This window comes from Leucopleurus acutus, assembly GCF_964270905.1.
Source record: "Leucopleurus acutus genome assembly, chromosome: 11".
Classification (NCBI taxonomy): Eukaryota; Metazoa; Chordata; class Mammalia; order Artiodactyla; family Delphinidae; genus Leucopleurus; species Leucopleurus acutus.
In genome coordinates, this window is record NC_139152.1 from 67948499 (window position 1) to 67968183 (window position 19685).

Sequence of the window (19685 nt, forward strand, 5' to 3'; positions counted from 1 at the left end):
TTATCAAATTGTTGCTCTAAATTTTCTACAGATATGTACATTTCTGTGTATGTGTAACTGTTAATGTGGTTTGGAACAGTTTCATTTATTCAAATGGCTCTTTTAACAAATAATAGAAATAATGAGGTTAATATATGCTAATGACACAAGTGAGCAAACTTTAATTTCAAAATGATTTACTTCATTATTTTTCAATCATGCCCATTAAGTAAAAAGCTGAGTACTTAGAAATACTCTACAAAATGATAAGTTTTTATCAGTGGCCTTCTCATTTTGCAAACCTCCATTTTACCGCCTTTTGGAGGCCTCAGGAGCTGGCAAATGGAATCTGCACTTTGAGGTTCATGACAGTAGTACTCGGGTCCAAGAGAGGTGCCAAATGTCTGTAAGACACTTGCTGATTATATGAGAATAGGGATAGGCCAGAAAGCCCTCCGTGAGAACTTTCAGAACTTAGTCCAGTTCCTTGGCACTGTATTTTCACAGACGTGCTTATAATTGATTCTCACTTGTCATGAGGGCAGGGCCTGGAAATGCTGGGATAATCCATGTGGCCACGCACTGCCAGAGGAGCCTCCTAGGGAGGCCCAGAGTCTGAGGGTCTGTAGACCAAAGCACGTCTCGCAACAGTGAACTGAAATTCGCCCAGTGTTCTGAAATTTAAGCTTATTTGACCAAATCCAAATAATAAGGAAATAACAATGTGGTTGGTCTTCAGTCTTTGATGGGATCTGATAAGATTCTGACTCTATACTATTGATCCAGATTACCTTTTGCCTTTCAAGCAGTCATGGGCCAATATTTCCCAAGCAATATGGCCAGTGGGAGAGGCGTCTCAGGTTTAAATGTATCTATGTATATCAGGGCCTTAGACAGGTTTCCTTTCTGAAGTGATGAAAAACTGCGTGCTCCAAGGAGAAATCCAGGTGGTTTGTAATTCTAGTGGGAGAGAAAAGATTGCTGGAAAAGGGAAATTTCAGTAGGGGGTAAAGAGCTTTTTGAAATTACTTCTTAATACTTCCTAATGTAACGTAAATGCAGCTGATCCCTCTCTAGTATTTTCTCTCCTGAGTAATCATTTCCTTCTATTTAGAATTTATTTTTATAGTACCTCATCATTTTTATGGCCCCATTAACCATTTTTATTTTTGAAATATAAAATGAAAATTTGATTTTATGTATAGTAATACAGCCTTGTCTCCAAATTTCTATTTTGCTCATGCAGAGGGTTACTTCTACAAGAGAACAGCAGGTTTGCAGAAGCGCTACATTATTATAAATTGGCGATCGGGAGCAGGCCTACGCTGGCTTGTAAGTAACATTCAAGTCCTTTTAAAATATCCCTCCCTCCCCCTCCCTTCGTGAAGATGGTGATTTAAAGCCTCACAGATTAAAAAACCTGGTAACTCTATTTCTGAATACTTGCCAATCAAATGATGAGACTTTAACAATTACATCTCTCCCAATTTTAATATTTTGGTGCCTGTTTATCATGTTAATATATTAAGATAAATATAACTTTTATTCATCTAGATATTAAGCTCAAAATATTCTGACTCCTTGAAGGCAGAGACTCTGATATTTTTTTTTTTTCGGTGATACCTGTACTTCTTACTACATTGTTGTTTTGTATAGTTGTTCCCTGGGTATTTATTTCTTGGTTTTCTTTTAAAATCAGAAATAATGCATAGAAACAAAACGGAAGTAAAGATAACTTTATTGTTTCCATAGTATACATCATCTTCTCAACATTTGTATTTCCACTTGTCTCCCCTCAGCTGCATATTTAAACACCGGGATTATTCTAATGAACCAAGGAAAGACGGAAGAAGCTCGACGCACGTTCCTGAAGTGTTCTGAGATCCCTGACGAAAACCTAAAGGACCCTCATGCCCATAAGAGCTCGGTCACCAGCTGTCTGTACAACCTGGGGAAACTCTATCATGAGCAGGGACACTATGAGGTCAGGCCAAAACCTCTGCCTTATTCCTCCCCCTTGTTCTGATCTAGTCTCAATGTTTTCTACCTACAATCTCATTGTAGGGACACTGATCATTTAAGAAGCTCATAAGTGTTTTTATTAAAAGAGTTTTATGGTGAAATTCTTTTGGAAAAAAACTCTGCTCAAGCAAAACCTAATGGTTTCTTCACTGTGAATTTCTCAGCGTAATTATGACTCCTCAGGAAAAGGAAATAACATGCATTGCAGCTCAAGCTTGTTTGCTCACCATCTCTTTGATTTTACAATTCAAGACACATTATTATTTTTATCTATATCCATTTTTTGATGTTAAAAAATACATTTTTGTACTCTGCGTATTGAGTAAATGATTTGATATAAATCCTACTCGTTTCTTTTCATTCTTTTTAAAACAATAACCCAGTGAAAACTAATTTTATTGTCTTTTTAAATTGGGGAGGGGGGAAAGGTGATGGAGACAGGGTCTTGTATGGGAAGTTGGGAGGTTGACCCAGTCCTGTGTTCCCTGTCTCTCTCACGAAGCCTGCCTGCATGGGTTTCTTCTCTCCCATTCAGTATGGCTCCTCCCTCCTCAAATGACACCCACACACACTCTTACACGATGTATTAAGATTGCAACGTGAGGGTGAAAATAGAATTTTAAAAATAATTGCATTTAATGATCTCAGTAGGTCTCAGTAGCTAGAAGATTCGTTAGTCGATATTTTATTTAGATCCTACTTGATCGCCTGACTTGAAGTACCTACAGATTTTAGATGACTGTGGGTGACTTCTGGTTATTTTATTGCATAATCTATGGGAACTGAAAAATTTATATTGAGAGAACAATGGTAACATTTGACTCCTTGTTAAACTGATTTTTATATGACCTTCTTCACGGACTGGGTTGAATATTTTTATTCATGAAATGGAGGCAGTATGATATGAAAGGACGGCTTAATTATTTTCCTCTAAATACCATTTAGAAAGAGCAATGGAAGATTTTAATTTTGGAAGGATGTTGTTATTTTATTTTCAGTGACTAGCCCTGTACTTTAGCTCTTTTTCTGTTTCTTAAATTAGGATGCACTTAGTGTATACAAGGAAGCAATTCAGAAAATGCCAAGGCAGTTTGCCCCACAGAGCTTGTACAACATGATGGGTAAGTAAAATAGTAATATTTTAATTGATATTTCAGGGACCTATGGAAAATTTGAAACCTGTAATTCTGTTAAATGGAATTCTAATAAATCATATTGTTAATCTTCACTAAAAAAACCCTGTTCACAATTGAGTGTCACATTCAAATTTTTACAAAGCATACTTATTCTAGGAGAAATAAATGTGTTAACATAGTGATTTTCAACAATTGGCTGGATCCCAGAGTTGTTCAAAAGGGGCTCAAAAACTGAAGCGGGTTTTGAGTGTTAGCTAGACCCTAGAGATTGAAAATGATGAATAAAGTACATGTAGATTTCAATGAATTTATGAAATTTGTGATAATTTTTGATCATGTTATTTTCTTAATCATAATGTCCTCCTCAAAAATAAACATTGCTATGATGTAGAGATTCATGGTTTTGATGCTTATAAAAAAATGTGAGCAACTGAGCCAACTTGTATGGTTTTCGCTGATAAAGGCTTGGATCTCAAGAGGTTTTTTTTCAGGGTATTATTTTAGAGTAAAAACAATACTGTGAAGAGTGTAAATATCCTACTACAATTATTTCTTTTTCTACATTGAATAATTAGCTTAATTTTCTTATTAATCGGAAAGTATGTACGCTAGGGCATTGATTTTTCTAGGTACAAGAGGTCAAGAACTAGAATTTCTAGTAAAATAATCTATTACCTGCAATTGATCCGTGGCAGCCTTATAGGAAATTGTTACCACAGCTATTTGATGATGGACACACCTGAAAATTGCCTATTTAGTATGTGATTCTTGAAAAGAATCCCTAAAGTTTAAGATGTTCTGCTGATTGATTAACTCTGCTGTTTCCAGATACGGGGTTACTTTTGTCCTCAAATCAAATATTTCTTTTTCTCCGAACAACAAATCGCAAACTCAGATTTTCCTTTTTCATTAAACTTGGTTAACTTGCTTAGTATTTCTAGGCCTTCCTCATGCATATAAACTAAATGTGACTACATGATCGCTAGGATTATTTTATGCTTTTATATTCTGTGATTTGAGACATTTGATAGTAGCCGTATGGCTCTGAGTACACATATAAAATCCCAAGTCCTCCCAAACTAGAAAATATATGCCTGGCAAGGACACTCACTTCTACTTTTTTTTAAATAACAGAAAATTCAGAAATAGTTTAGAGCTATAACAAGGCACAGGTCAGTAAATAGAAAAAAAGAAAAAAGATTTGGGAGAGGTTTATATATTCATTCCTTGTCTCTGGGAATCCTGACATTTAGCCTGGACAGCAGTAGGGTGAGTTAACGCTCGTGTTAAAGAGGACACTGGAGTAGTTTTAGTTGCTATTTCTTTTTCTCTTTGGTATAATTACTGAAAGGTAAAATCTAACTTCCTTAAATGTACTTTTGTCTTTACCCTCTTATGAATTAAAACCGCGCCTTTCACTATCTAACATTTTACCATCAATCTATCCACTCAGGTGAAATGTACATGTCCATAAAGTGTGTACCTAGATTTATCAGTTGAATTAACCTTCTGTGTTAGTGCTGGATGGTTATTCATTTCAAAATGAATATTGAAAGAACTGTGTTCTCTAGTTTTGTCTGAGCAGGCACAGTGGTTTTAGTTTATAATTTTATTTTTAACGCTAATGCTTGGGAAGGACTTTTTCCCAATTTTCCTCGGTTATCAGAGAAGCCATCTTTCTTTAAATTAGGAAAGGACTCAGATCCACGGCAGCAGACTGCGTATGGCATCTTTATTGTTAATAGGAAGTGTGGTATTCACTATAGTTAATGATTTGAGAAAATTCATTCGATTATTTTAAGTAAATACATTTGATTGAAAATTCAGCTGGTACCTTGAGATCTGTGTCTCATGTGGTTACACAGATGCTGAGCACACACAGGCAGCAAAAGATAAGTGTATCCCTGGGGTGATTGCTTAGTCCTTTGTCTTATTTTCCATTATAGAAGGAGGGAGCCGCTTTGCCCAGACTCTGCAAAGCCCTCTAACAATTTGCAAGGGGAGAATCCCAATATAATTTATAATTCCAGATTTCTGCCATAATTATAGTGGCTGCCTTCTGTTTAATTTTATGTGACGGTCTGTCAGCTGACTAGGTTTTGTAGTTTCAGTTGTTCACGAAACTGTAATTTTCTCCGAGAATGAGTTCACCTCCTAATCAAATGGGTGAAATCCTCTGAGTGTTGGCTTTAACTCCTAATACGTTTTGATTAGCCTCCATTTGACAAGAAAAAAAAATGGCCCAGGTGATAAGCTGCCCTATCAGTTCATCATTTTCATTAGTCTGTCAACATGTGCTGATTATCCTATCAAGTTTATCAACAGCCTTGAATGTGTTTTCTAATTCTCACATTTGCATATTATTGGTGCCCTTTAGGGATCAGTGATGGATTATAACGTCTGGTGAGATTTAGCCTGCAAGTATTCATTTTTCTCACGGCTCATTCATTTACCCCTTCAAGACCACTACCCCCAAGCACTTGCATGTATATCTGCAAACATTATTTATTTTCTTTTATTTGGAAGTTAGGAGACATAAAGGAATAGGTATGAAAAAATACAATTATATTTGAATGTTATTATTACTTTAATAACTCAATTCATTGCAGCTGCTTAAAAAAACAAAACAAAACAAAAAAACAAAAAACCCCAACACTCCAGCCCTTTGCATTTTCCCTTCCCTTGAACATTTTATGAAAAACGTATCACTCTATGCTGCATGCCAGTAGTTGACTTACGCTGAACATCGAATGAGCCTATTTTTCGCATTTGTGTATTAATAGAAAATAACAAGTTTGATTATCGATTATTACTCGCTTCCCAACTTAAATTTTTCTATATTTTATCCTAAGACTTAGTTTTTATTGTGATCATTTATAAGTAAACTTAAAAGTCTATTTAAAAATACGTTCTCATTATTCTCTTTGATTTCATAGGATCAAGGTGATTGAGTAACAATAATTGAGGAGTGTCGTCCCATCCAAAATTAAGCGAATTTACAAGCATGTACAAATCATATTTTAAAAGACACTATATATCACTTTTATAACAAAAATTAAAGTTTCACCTAGGTGGCAGTTATAATTAGTAAGGTATGAAAATACATGAAATGTTAAGAGGCCAAATCACACAATAACTGCTAAAATTGCTCCTAGCCAGTTGTGGACCTCAGTTTCCTCTTGAGAGAATGGGTTGGATTCAGGGGAGATTCAGTATGGTCTGAAGTCAGATAGCCCAGGTTCAAATTATGGCTCTGACACTTAACAGCTGAGTGCCGTTGGGCAAATTACTTAACTGAAGCCTCAGTTTCCCCATCCATAATGTGCTTGTAATGGTAGTGTCAGTTTGAGGATTGAGTGAGATAATGAAGGTAAAGCATGTTGGACCAAATGCCCAACCTAGTAAGTGTTTCGTGACATTTACCTTCCGTTGTAATCATTATCCTTTCTGTAGGCTTTAAACTCCAGAAGTCACTCCTTGTATTCTCTCTGGCAGTTCTTTCTGTATTTACCAATATAAATCTGATTTCTCTATAGATACAGTTTTAACGTACTGATGGCCTTGGAGTCACCAACAGGGATTCTGTTTAGTTCTGTCCTGTCTAGAATTGCTGCGTTTTCTCTCGAAGTCCATTTCCCCTTATCTCTCAACAACCACAGTCAGAATCCATCTTTTATCATTAACTGCATTAACCAAAGGTGAAACAGCATACTTAGTTAATGCCCAATTAGTTTAATTCCATTAATAGAATATTCCCTTTAAATTGAAATCGTCATATTTAGGTTAGAGTTTCTTCTCCTTTTCCTGTCATGACATACTTTTCCCCTAGACTTCGTCAAAATTATTCTTTATTCTGACACCTATTGTAGGCCTTTATTGAATCTCAATTTCTCCTCTTTTCTTCTCAAATTGTAAGTGATTTTTAGAATCATAGAATGTTAGAGACGGAAGATTCATATCTTTAAAATCCTCCTAACATAATCTTTTATTTTACAAGCTAGAAATTAACACTCAAAGAGTTAGGTTGATCTGAGCCTGAACCAAGATGGCAGAGTAGAAGGACGTGCTCTCACTCCCTCTTGCGAGAACACCAGAATCACAACTAGCTGCTGGACAGTCATCGACAGGAAGACACTGGAACTCACCAAAAAAGATACCCCACATCCAAAGACAAAGGAGAAGCCACAACGAGACGGTAGGAGAGGCACAGTCACAGCAAAATCAAATCCCATAACTGCTGGGTGGGTGACTCACAGACTGGAGAACACTTAGACCACAGAAGTCCACCCGCTGGAGTGAAGGTTCTGAGCCCCATGTCAGGCTTCCCAACCTGGGGGTCCAGCAACGGGAGGAAGAATTCCTAGAGAATCAGACTTTGAAGGCTAGTGAGATTTGATTGCGGGACTTTAACAGGACTGGGGGAAACAGAGACTCCACTCTTGGAGGGCACACACAAAGTAGTGTGCGCATCAGGACCCAGGGGAGGGAGCAGTGACCCCATAGGAGACTGAACCAGACCTACCTGCTAGTGTTGGAGGGTCTCCTGCGGAGACAGGGTGTGACTGTGGCTCACTGTGGGGACAAGGACACTGGCAGCAGAAGTTCTGGGAAGTACTCCTTGGCGTGAGCCCTCCCAGAGTCTGCCATTAACCCCACCAGAGAGCCCAGGTAGGCTCCAGTGTTGGGTTGCCTCAGGCCAAACAACCAACAGGGAGGGAACCCAGCCCCACCCTTCAGCAGTCAAGTGGATTAGTCTTACTGAGCGATGCCCACCAGAGCAACAGTCAGCTCTACCCACCACCAGTCCTTCCCATCAGAAAACCTTCACAAGCCTCTTAGATAGCCTCATCCACCAGAGGACAGACAGCAGAAGCAAGAAGAACTACAGTCCTGCAGCCTGTGGAACAAAAACCACATTCACAGAAAGATAGACAAGATGAAAAGGCCGAGGGCTATGTACCAGATGAAGGAACAAGCTAAAACCCCAGAAAAACAACTAAATGAAGTGGAGATAGGCAACCTTCCAGAAAAAGAATTCAGAATAATGATAGTGAAGATGATCCAGGACCTCGGAAGAACAATGGAGGCAAAGATTGAGAAGATACAAGAAATGTTTAACAAAGACCTAGAAGAATTAAAGAACAAACAAACAGAGATGAACAATGCAATAACTGAAATGAAAACTACACTAGAAGGAATCAATAGCAGAATAACTGAGGCAGAAGAACGGATATGTAACCTGGAAGACAGAATGGTGGAATTCACTGCTGTGGAACAGAATAAAGATAAAAGAATGAAAAGAAATGAAGACAGCCTAAGAGACCTCTGGGACAACATTAAATGCAACAACATTCGCATTATAGGGGTCCCAGAAGGAGAAGAGAGAGAGAAAGGACCCAAGAAAATATTTGAAGATATTATAGTTGAAAAATTCCCTAACGTGGGAAAGGAAATAGCCACCCAAGTCCAGGAAGCACAGCGAGTCCCATACAGGATAAACCCATGGAGAAACACGCGAAGAAACACAGGAATCAAATTGGCAAAAATTAAAGACAACGAAAAATTCTTGAAAGCAGCAGGGGAAAAACGACAAATAACATACAAAGGAACTCCCATAAGGTTAGCAGCTGATTTCTCAGCAGAAACTCTACAAGCCAGAAGGGAGTGGCATGATATACTTAAAGTGATGAAAGGGAAGAACCTACAACCAAGATTACTCTACCCAGCAAGGATCTCATTCAGATTCGATGGAGAAATCAAAAGCTTTACAGACAAGCAAAAGCTAAGAGAATTCAGCACCACCAAACCAGCTCTACAACAAATGCTAAAGGAACTTCTCTGAGTGGGAAACACAGAGAAGAAAAGGACCTACAAAGAGTTAGTTTGATCTGTTTAGGATTACACAGTTTGTGTTAGAACCAGAAGTGTAGTTTACTGATTTAAATTTAAATGCTTTTTGTATTCAGTCCTTCTGTATTGCCAAAATTGGCACATTCTTCACTATGTCAATATAGCTTATCTTTACCCATTTAAAAACCAGCATATATATCTATATGTAGATATAGATATATAGATATATGGATATAGATATCATTCCTTGTCCAAATATATATTAAAAACCTTTTCATCTTAAAAGAATGAAACACCTACAAAATTGTGGTTTCATTACAGATGCTTGAAATGCAGGATATTAAAATTCTTTTAATGTAGGTTAATTTTTAACCACCCTCATTTTTTCTCTTCTTTCTTTGTAATTGTTTATTTCCCTTACTATGTATACTTAAGCATTGCTTTTGAATAATCCTAAGAGATTATGGGAGACTAAAATAGGCTGTAGCTTTCAATTTTATCAGTTTGAGCCATTCCAATCCCAAAGGTCATTTTAAACCTATTTACTATTTAATATAAAATTACTTGGCTTTCTCAATGCAAAGTGATTGTTGGGTTTAATTATAATATATAAGCAATTTAGGCCATTTCATCTTGGTAATATATCTTGAGAACAAAAAGCCACGATGTATTCATGGAGTAAGAATCTAGAGTTACAGCCTTGGTATTGCAGTCTGCAATCACTATGTTTAGAATAACCTCTGTGTGCAAAAAATAAAAATCTTTAAGTCACAGGTCCTGAGTTGGGGGGGCGTATAGTGGTGGTAGGATGAAATGGAAATATTCCATATGGTTTCTGCTCTCATAGAACTTCGTAAGTGATTTCACAGTTGGTCTAGTGCTCTTTAGTATCTTTCCTTAATAAGTAAATGCCTATAAATGAAATGGATAATTGTATTACTCTAACCTCGAGAATATTTTGTTTATAACTTTGTAGGCCTACTATGTTGACTGGACCAAACAAACCAAAACAAACAAAAATCTCAAGCTTTTTTTTTTTTTTTTTGATGTGACACTAGTGTCACAATTTGCACATATATTTATATATCCTTGTTCTTTAAAAAAAATATGTGTCTATGGGTAACATGCTTTTATCTTAGGGAGAGGTGACATTCTTCCAGGGGAATTCCATGATAACGATCATTGCTATTTATTACCTCATTTGCCTTTATTTTGATCTTACCATTTGATTCTCTTATTTCTGATAATTCCTAGATCTTTTTTTATACACATCCCTGTTACTTATGAAATCCTAGCTCATTATTAGAAAATATATTTTCCTCCATCAGCCTGCAACTAACAAGTCTTTTACTTACATAGGTTTAAAATTGACAAGATGCTTTTTCCTCACATTCTCTCATAAAAAAGAAGGACTCTTTTGACTTAATTTTCAGTTTTGTGAAAACGGCTCTTCAATTATGAGAGATTTCCCCAATTTCTTTGAGCTAGTTAGAGAGAATGGTGAAAGAACCAATAAATAGGAGACACAGTGAATTTATTTTAACAATTTTTAGAGTAAAGAGCTTGTCCAAATTTTAGAATTTGTGTTTTTGAGAAAGAAACTTGTGGAATGAAAAAGTTTTGTCATAAATGGCTACCAGGGACCTTTAGATTCCTTACTCTCATTTAAGTAAGAACTGACAAAGAAGATGTCAAATGTACCTCCTGACAACAAAACACAAAAATTCTCACTTGTAAATTTATCCTAACTCTACTCGAAGGATGTATACTCTGTGCTGAACTCGGTTTAGTAGGTTGGCTGTCAGAGAAGTCTGCTTTTCTCTCAGCCTCTGTATGGTTGGTTTTTTAGTGCATAATTTCTTTTTGTTGGATTTTTCTAGTGTGCACATTTGTGTGTGTGTGTATGTGTTGACCTCACTTTGTTCCAGAATATATTTAGAATAGAAATATTCAGAGTAAATTTTTGATAGGTCAGTTACATGCTTAATGTCTTCTTCTATGACGTGTTTCTAAAGTGGATTGCTCAAGGCATTTAGCATGCTGACTGTGAAAGAAATGGTTTTTAACTGTGTGAGATTTGAACTTCACATCTTTCAAGTGTGGAAGCATTAACACTCCAGTAGTGTTAAGCTTTTTATACCACCTGCTTCCCCTATTTTGAGTTCTGGTGATTTTCCTATGATTGCTTCCACTGGCGCTCTTGAAAATCTGTGCGTCAGGCCTTCAAATATGATACGACTGTATAACTGGATTAGCCATTGATCTGTGTACCTCTACAAGCATATTAACTTCGAATTTTTAAGATAAACCTTTTCACTGCATTTTCATGTTTCATTCGTCAGAAAGGACAAGACCAGGAGAAAGGATGAGACCAGGGCCAGGAGATTTTAGAAATTCATTTTGTAAGATATGGAGCCAATAAGATAAGGAAATATGAGCTTTGGGCTGTATATCAAAAAGAATAAATGTATGAAATGTATGTACACAGTTTGCTCCTAAAAGTTCATTTCTCATTATAAAACTGTAGTGGTTTATTTTTTTTTTCTTTTTACCGTTCACGCTTGATATAAATTCTACATTATGTACTATGGTTACAGACATTAATTTGCTAGGCATTACATACACTACAAAGGCCAGCCTCCAGTTCAGCTGCATTACATAGGTAATATATTTTGTTTAAAGTTTCAATTAAACCCAGGACCAGAAGATATATGGTCCCTGTGGGGAGTTTGAACATTTTCATGCCAGTGCTAGGATTGCCTAAGGATCATGCTTAGGTCTAGATGTTGCTTGCTTTCCTGGAAATACGATATGAGACAGTTGATTATATTTCACTGCTATTAAAACCACACGAGCCCACCTGTTACATTAATTCATACTTTTGCCAGTTTAGTGGTAAAGGAAAAGATTGAGACTTAAAAACTTTATTTTTAAATTGAGTTATAAGGAAATGAATATATTCAAATTAATACCTAATTATATCCTTATTCTCTGATTCCCAAATAATGTCAATATGTTCTGCTTGAAAAATATGTTTTCTGAGGCTTCAATAGAAATAAATGAGAAAAAAAAGTGTATATTTTACTCTCTTATTGGGCACTATCCACGGAGTGAATCTTTTACTCAGTAATAAATATGGGCTGGACTGTTCTCAGAAAATTAAAGTGATGCTGTGTTATACTTGGAAAATTAACTAAATTTCGAATTCTGACATTCTTAAAAGATGCCAATTTTGATGACATTGAGATGAAATGGACATAATCATGAGGAAGAAGAAAATCTTGTATGAAGGATACAATCTTGAAAATCAATGTCAAGAAAACAATAAATTGTTGCACATATTTAGAATAGGCCAGTAATACAAATGAAGTTAAAAATTAAATACGTTGCTAATTGTACATACTTTGCTCTGTGTGTATTTATATCGGCTTTTCCTAATAGGTAGGGAAAAGTTGTTTCCTACATGAAAATCTTATTTAACTCCCGCATGAACTGTTACTTAGTTGTGATTTTATTTACACTGAGTGAAGCTATTGTCATATTCAAATTGAATAAAGCATTAAAATAGAACATGCAAAGTTTTGTTCCAGATTACAAGTCTTTTTTTGCCAACATGTAAATTATGAGTATGGGGTTCTGTGAGCTGTTGTAGAATCTTATTTTTAAGTATTCATTAAAAATAGAATGAATTTTTAAATTTTTGATATATCTTAGTAATTAACATTAATATAAAAATTTATAATATAAAATATATTATTCATTACATATTATAGAGACATATTGCTTGATGCAGGAATACATATGAAACGTAATCCTAAGAAGATGTGTATAAAACTGAAAATGCTTCTATTATTCTATTCTGATGTCTTCCTGCAAATATTTGTATCCTATGTCTCTGAATACTATTATTTTCATTAATTCTTTCCAAGCTAGTATAACATTTACTCATTCTTTTTTCTTTTTTCTGGTGTAAGCTTTGGGTTTTTCTAAACACAATGTAGAAATTCCTTGCATATATTTTTATTATTCCCTAAATATTTCAGTTGTATTAAGCCGTTTTATTTTATTGCATTGTAATTCTCTTGACGACAGTATTATATCTTTGGGGAGCGGATCATCACCTCCAACACACACAGGGACACACAGACACACACACACACAGTCTCACTTTCTCTTTTTTTGGAAAATCTGAACATTTTATGGGATTGTCTCCAACATTTGTTGATTGATTGCTCTTAGTGATTTATTTCCTTGAAAACATAAAGGAAATTGATTAGCCTAGAGAACTTCGGGATCCCGAGTTGCAAAAAGAGACATAGTAACGTAGGCTCCTGGCTATTTTCCAAGTTAAATTTTGATGGTACATCAGCTGTTTCCGGTATATAACACTAGGTATTAGGAACCTTTTTAACTTTCACTGAAGTTTAACCTCTTTCTTCATGATTTGTGTTTTTACTTAATGAAACACATTTTCATTTTTTTCCCCTGCATTTCCTCTCTTTGCTTTAAAACTACCCTTTCTGGCTTCAAGGGTTTCCCCTTAAGTTTGGTGCTGTAAGGACTTGCTAAAGAATTACGTATTGAACCTTTTCATAACCCTCAGTTTAAGACTTGGATTATATTTCATTTACTTCCAATCACTCCGCCCCAAAGGAAGAAGTTATAATTGTTAAAGTCTGTTGTCAGATACTAAGTAGCCTTCCTAATTTCTGTAATCATTTTAATTTTAGTCTTTGTCTTTGCCTGCTCTGTTCACTACCTCTTAAGGATTTCCAATCAGGACTAATATATCTAAGGTAACTGGACTCTGTCATCTTTATGATACCATAAGGCTGAGGAAGATATGAGGATGGAAATACAAAAGATTCACAAAATTTGACAGCCAATAGTTACAGCAAGTTTATGACATAAATAAATAAAGGCCAGACTCCCTAATGTTTCTATGTTAATGCTAATACTGTGAAGTAAAAAGTGAGAATTAAAATCACAGCAAGTTAAACTCTTGACATAATAGGCTCCTGATGTCATGTGGTTCTGTCCGACCTATAGATTCTAGAAAAAGAAGTTACTTGGAAATTTTTCTTCAGTGACATACTAGGCAAAAATGTAACATCTCAATTCAAGTTGATACATAATGTGATCAATTATTTCTCAGATATTTATCAAGACTCTGTGGAGCCCCTTCTGAACTTAGGTTGGAGGACAGATAAAGAGATGAAGTGTTTTCTCTCGGGCTCTACACATCTCATAGTCTAATTTAAGATCAGGAAGATTATAATTGGTGAGGTAAGTCCTATAGATACATTAAAAAGATGGGGGACAGACAGGAGTTGGAATAAATGAAGAATTGAGTATAATTTTAAATAGGAAAAGTCAATTTTGTAAAAACTGCCATCTTTACTTGATCCCTGGATTATAATTCAATAGCAATAAACATCTCAAAAATGTATCAAAAATTTGACAAAATCATTCTAAAGTTTATCTGGTAGACTTAACAGGAAAATAGAACCAAGAAGGTTTAGAGAAGAATAATGGGTGAGACTTGCTGTACTTGATATTAAAATATTAGTATCAATAGAAGCTACAGTAATTAGAGCAGTGTTGTCCTGGCATAAAAACAGAAAATCTGACTAGTAGGACAGAATGGAGACCCCAGAAACAGATCAAAATTTACTAAATCTTTATAGATAATAGATGTGGAATTAAATATGATTGAGGGAAGGGAGTTTTTATAAAAGCTGATCTGGGAGAATTGATTAAATGTTTGGAAACAATAAAATTAGATATCTGCCTCACACCATATGGTAAAATGTATTTCATGTGGAATAAGTAGCTAATTTTAATAACAAAACTATATAAGTAGAAGAGAATGTATGTCCCTATAATGGAGAATAATTTTGTGCAAAATAGATAGTGATTAAACTACAAAGGAAAAGTCAACTTGATTTGCATATGTAAAAATTAAAATAGTCTGAAATAAAAAGCTATTACCATCTTTTGCCTATTATAGGGAAAAGATAAATGTCTTAATTAAAAATGGTTTAAAAAATGGTTTAAAACCATTAAACAGTGACCCACAATTTTAAAAAATTGCTGGTTAAAATCTTATTTAAAAAAATGTGTGAAAATATATGCATTTCATTAGTTCAAGAATTCTATATATGTATTCTAAGATAATAAGATAAAAATTTTTTTAAAAAAGAAGGATGATAATTGCTGAAGTAGGTGTAGTACCTGCAAAAAAATTGGGAGGGGAATTTGAATACACAAAAAATTGATCTTGAATGAGAAAATACAATTTTGGAAAATTTATCATATTTTTTAATATAGTTTTAAAATGCTAGAAGGAACCTAAATATTTAAAACTAGCAAAATATTTTACTTATAATTGATTTTTTTCAAAATATAAAATAAATTCTGGAAAAACACCAAAACTTTACCAATCACTATGAGTGATGGGATTCATCTGATTTAATCAAATTATTATCTTTCAGATTTTCTACAATGAGTAGATATAATGTTAGTAATTAGATAATAAATATAAATATTAAAAAAAAATAAAGGATTAATCAGGACTTGGGCTAGTCAATCTTGAGTAGATCATCTAGAAAATCCATGAATATGACAGTTCCTTTTTAAACTAACTAGGATATTGTCACTGGTTTATGAAATGACTGTAAATTCCCGGACAGTGATGAATCTACAAATGATTATATAATTTAGGGGATTAAGGAGTTATTTAGTCTTAGCCCCTCATTTTGTGGATGATAAACAAAGGTCTTGTCAAATAACCTGTTTGTCTATAACCATACAAAGTTTTAATGGAAAAGTAAGAATTAGAAACCCAGACATCTAATTCCTCTTTTGGTATATAATTCATAATTCTGTGCTACATCATAATTATAAATAATTTCAACAGGTAGATGGACAAACCAAGTTAATCAATCAATTAATTAAAATGTGTTTATTTCATTTTAAAATTATGTGGCAAAATTAGTTCCTAAGGAAAGAATTAAAAGTAACATATAAAAAAAAATCATAAACTTGAAGATGGGTAAAGTGCTCATTAAAAGAAAAATGACCAGCACAGAAAAACACTACTTATAAAAACCATCAATATAAGACTTCCCTGGTGGCACATTGGTTAAGAATCCGCCTGCCAATGCAGGGGACACGGCTTCAAGCCCTGGTCCAGGAAGATCCCACATGCCGCGGAGCAGCTAAGCCTGTGCGCCACAACTACTGAAGCCCGCGCAGCTAGAGCCTGTGCTCTGCAACAAGAGAAGCTACCACAGTGAGAAGACCGCGCACCACAACGAAGAGTAGACCCCGCTCACCGCAACTAGAGAAAGCCCGCGCACAGCAACGAAGACCCAATGCAGCCAAAATAAAGAAAACAAAATAAACCTGATATCTTAAATGGAATAGAAGCATTTCTTAAAAATGGAATGATTACGTTAGTGACCAGCCAAGTCCTTAAGCTGGGAGAGCTTAGAAATTAGACAGATTACGACCTTCAGGCAAAGTATCCTAAAACACTTGCAATATTGACAATCAGATGCTTTCACCATATCAGCATCAGAAAGCCTGCTAGAAATCATGCAGGGCTATTTTCTGAATGCTCCTATTCTTCACAGGCCAGAAAAACGCTATAACCTATGTGAGCCCTTTTACAAAGGTAGCATTTCTCCCCAGTGTGCGGGTGTCACTGTATTTTACAAACATTCTTCTGAAACTTTTAGAACTTCTCAACTTATAGCTAGGCACATGCAATTCAGTGTTGTTCACACCTTTTGCACTCATGTTCCATTGTTCACTGTGATTTTGCTCATAACCACTTACCATCTGTTTTATTATTTACTTGATAATTTTCTTCATTCTAAAACATATCTGTGAAATCACATTTTTAAACACAGATTAAATGTAATTTATAAGTACTCAATTAAAAAAACTTTTTGTGTTTCATGTGCACCTAAAAATCAAACCTTGGAAAATACTGATAAATATTTTTCTCTCAGAAGATTGTAAGTACCATGAAGGCAGGAATGAATGATACCTCATTAGCCTTTAGGTTTACCATCATATGCATTATCCATGTTGGCTAACCTAAATTGATATGCAAGATATGCATTTAAGAATTTTTTTTTTTTTTTTGCCTGAGACATGCGGAATCTTAGTTCCCTGACCAGGGATCGAACCTCTGCCCCCTGCATTGGGAGCGTGGAGTCTTAACCACTGGACCACCAGGGAAGTCCCTATTTAAGCATTTTTAAAAAGAGATTTAACAATTACTGTAAGAATTGAGAAAGGGGTGATTACTTTTGGTACATGTGGTCAAAAAAATTTTAAGTTGGGGAGGAGGGATAGATTGGGAGTTTGGGATTGACATGTACACATTGCTTTATTTAAAATAGATAACCAACAAGGACCTACTGTATAGCACAGGGAACTCTGCGCAATATTCTGTAATAACCTAAATGGGAAAAGAATTCAAAAAAGAATAGATACATGTATATGTATAACTGAATCACTTTGCTGTACACCTGAAACTAACACAACATTGTTAATCAACTATACTCCAATATCAAATAAAAATTAGGGCTTCCCTGGTGGCGCAGTGGTTGAGAGTACGCCTGCCGATGCAGGGGACACAGGTTCGTGCCCCAGTCCGGGAAGATCCCACATACCGCGGAGCGGCTGGGCCCGTGAGTCGTGGCCGCTGAGCCTGCGCGTCCGGAGCCTGTGCTCCGCAACGGGAGAGGCCACAACAGTGAGAGGCCCGCGTTCCGCAAAAAAATAAAAAATAAAAAAAAAAAAAAATAGGGAATTTGGAGGGTGGAGGAATTGCATAAGGTGGTCAAAAGATACAAACTTCCAGTTATAAGACAAAGACGTACTAGGGATGTAATGTACAACATGATGACTGTAGTTTACACTGCTATATGATGTATTTGATTAGGGAGTACATCCTCAAAGTTCTCATAACAGGGAAAAAAGCATTATTTTGTATCCATCTGACATGATGGGTATTAACTGACCTTACTGTGGTAATCATTTCACAATACATATGTCAAGTCATAATGCTATACACCTTAAACTTTTACAGTGCTGTATGCCACTTATATATCTAAATGCAGCTGAAAAAAATAGGGAATCTAAACTGAATCTTAACATAGAAATATATTCTCTTGAGCAAGGGCAGGAGAAACAAAAGGGAACACTAGCAGATAGGGGTAGTATGTACCCCTACATGCTCTATTCTTTATCTGGTAGCTGGAGCTGTCCAGTAGCTTGAAACATGAAAATTAGTGAGATCTGGACTCTTACATCATCAATAATCTAGCTTTCTTTCCTTTAAGGAGTTAGTCTTTGCCTGGATTATTTAGATTCAGGGCTTTTTAGGGAGGAAGAGTGACATGATTTGTTCTACATCTGAAACTGGTTTATATCTGCCTGAAGCCAGCCTGGAGACATCGAAATCCCTTTTGTCTGTGAATGAATTGGAAATAAATCTGGGTGATGAACCTGATCACTACATCATCACACTGCAGATCTTTGAATTCTTACGAAAGTACCTCTATTATGTCATTTTTGTGTGTGTGTATGTAGGGTGAGAAAGAAAAATGGTCATCATTGCTTCTTTCCTCCTGGGTAGTATAAACATTTTTTTTCTATTATTGTAAGTTAAGAAGAATTATAGTACCAGAGAAGATGACTTAACCCTCCTCCCTCTACCCCATTCCCGATCAAGTATCTTCATTCCCTTTCTTATTGAATTTACTGAACTTTCTTTTCCTGTGGCCATTTCCTTAATGGAATTTTTATGATTTTAATATTTTAATCAAGCTTGAAGGATTACATGTATACCATTCTCTCCTAACTGAATCCACTGATGGCATTTTTTGCAGTTATTTTATCCCTTCTCTAATTTTTATAGTATTTGGACAGAGTGGAATAGTAGAAAGAAAAAGAGAGAATCCAATCTAAATCCTGAACCTGTCATTTGCTTGTTTTTGAACACTGAGCAAGTTGGTTAAGCTCAATAACCCATAGTCACTTCGTTTGTAAGATGAGACCAATACTAATTAGAGTGTAGGAATAATGTAAAAAGTATAAAGATAATGGAGGGGGGGAGTGGGAGGGAGGCCCAAGAGAGAGGGGATATATGTATACATATAGCTGATTCACTTCATTGTACAGCAGAAACTAACACAACACTGTAAAGCAACTATACTCCAAAAAATATATATATATAATACTTTAGTAGGTATTCAATAAGTAATAAACTTTATATAGTAGGTAGCTTGATGCATTGGCAAAAAGTACGGGCTTTCGAGGCATTCACACCTTTTAAGATAGGATTGTTAACTGTTCAAGTGACTTATTATTCCTGTACCTTCCTCCACATTCACAAATGAGTGTTCTAACCCCTTGCAGGAATTAGAAATGAGAAATATGAGGCTCCTACCTTGGCAGTGCCAGGGAAATAGCAAGTACTTGGGCTTGTATTGTTTGTTGCCTGAATCTTTATTGAGTTGCGTTTTAAACACATTTAAATTCATCCATGATCATTTTCTTGCATTTTAGGTTTTGCATCTTGATTTTATTACCACTTTTGTGGGCTGTTTTGTGTTAAGGTTAACCTTAGGACTAAAGTACATCTTATATGCTACATATTTCCATCTTAATAATTGAATA

The 19685-nt window shown here is 35.4% G+C and overlaps 1 protein-coding gene across 3 annotated transcripts in view; it reads left to right on the top strand.

The window, feature by feature from the left end:
• The window catches only part of TMTC2 (transmembrane O-mannosyltransferase targeting cadherins 2), a 649990-nt gene that overhangs the window by 255908 nt on the left and 374397 nt on the right, over positions 1-19685 (top strand). For all 3 annotated transcript variants that reach the window (XM_082850900.1, XM_082850901.1, XM_082850899.1), the window contains exons 5-7: positions 1226-1311; positions 1779-1963; positions 3044-3122. In XM_082850900.1, coding sequence (XP_082707026.1) covers positions 1226-1311; positions 1779-1963; positions 3044-3122 — 350 coding nt within the window. The remainder of the gene's footprint in view (positions 1-1225; positions 1312-1778; positions 1964-3043; positions 3123-19685) is intronic.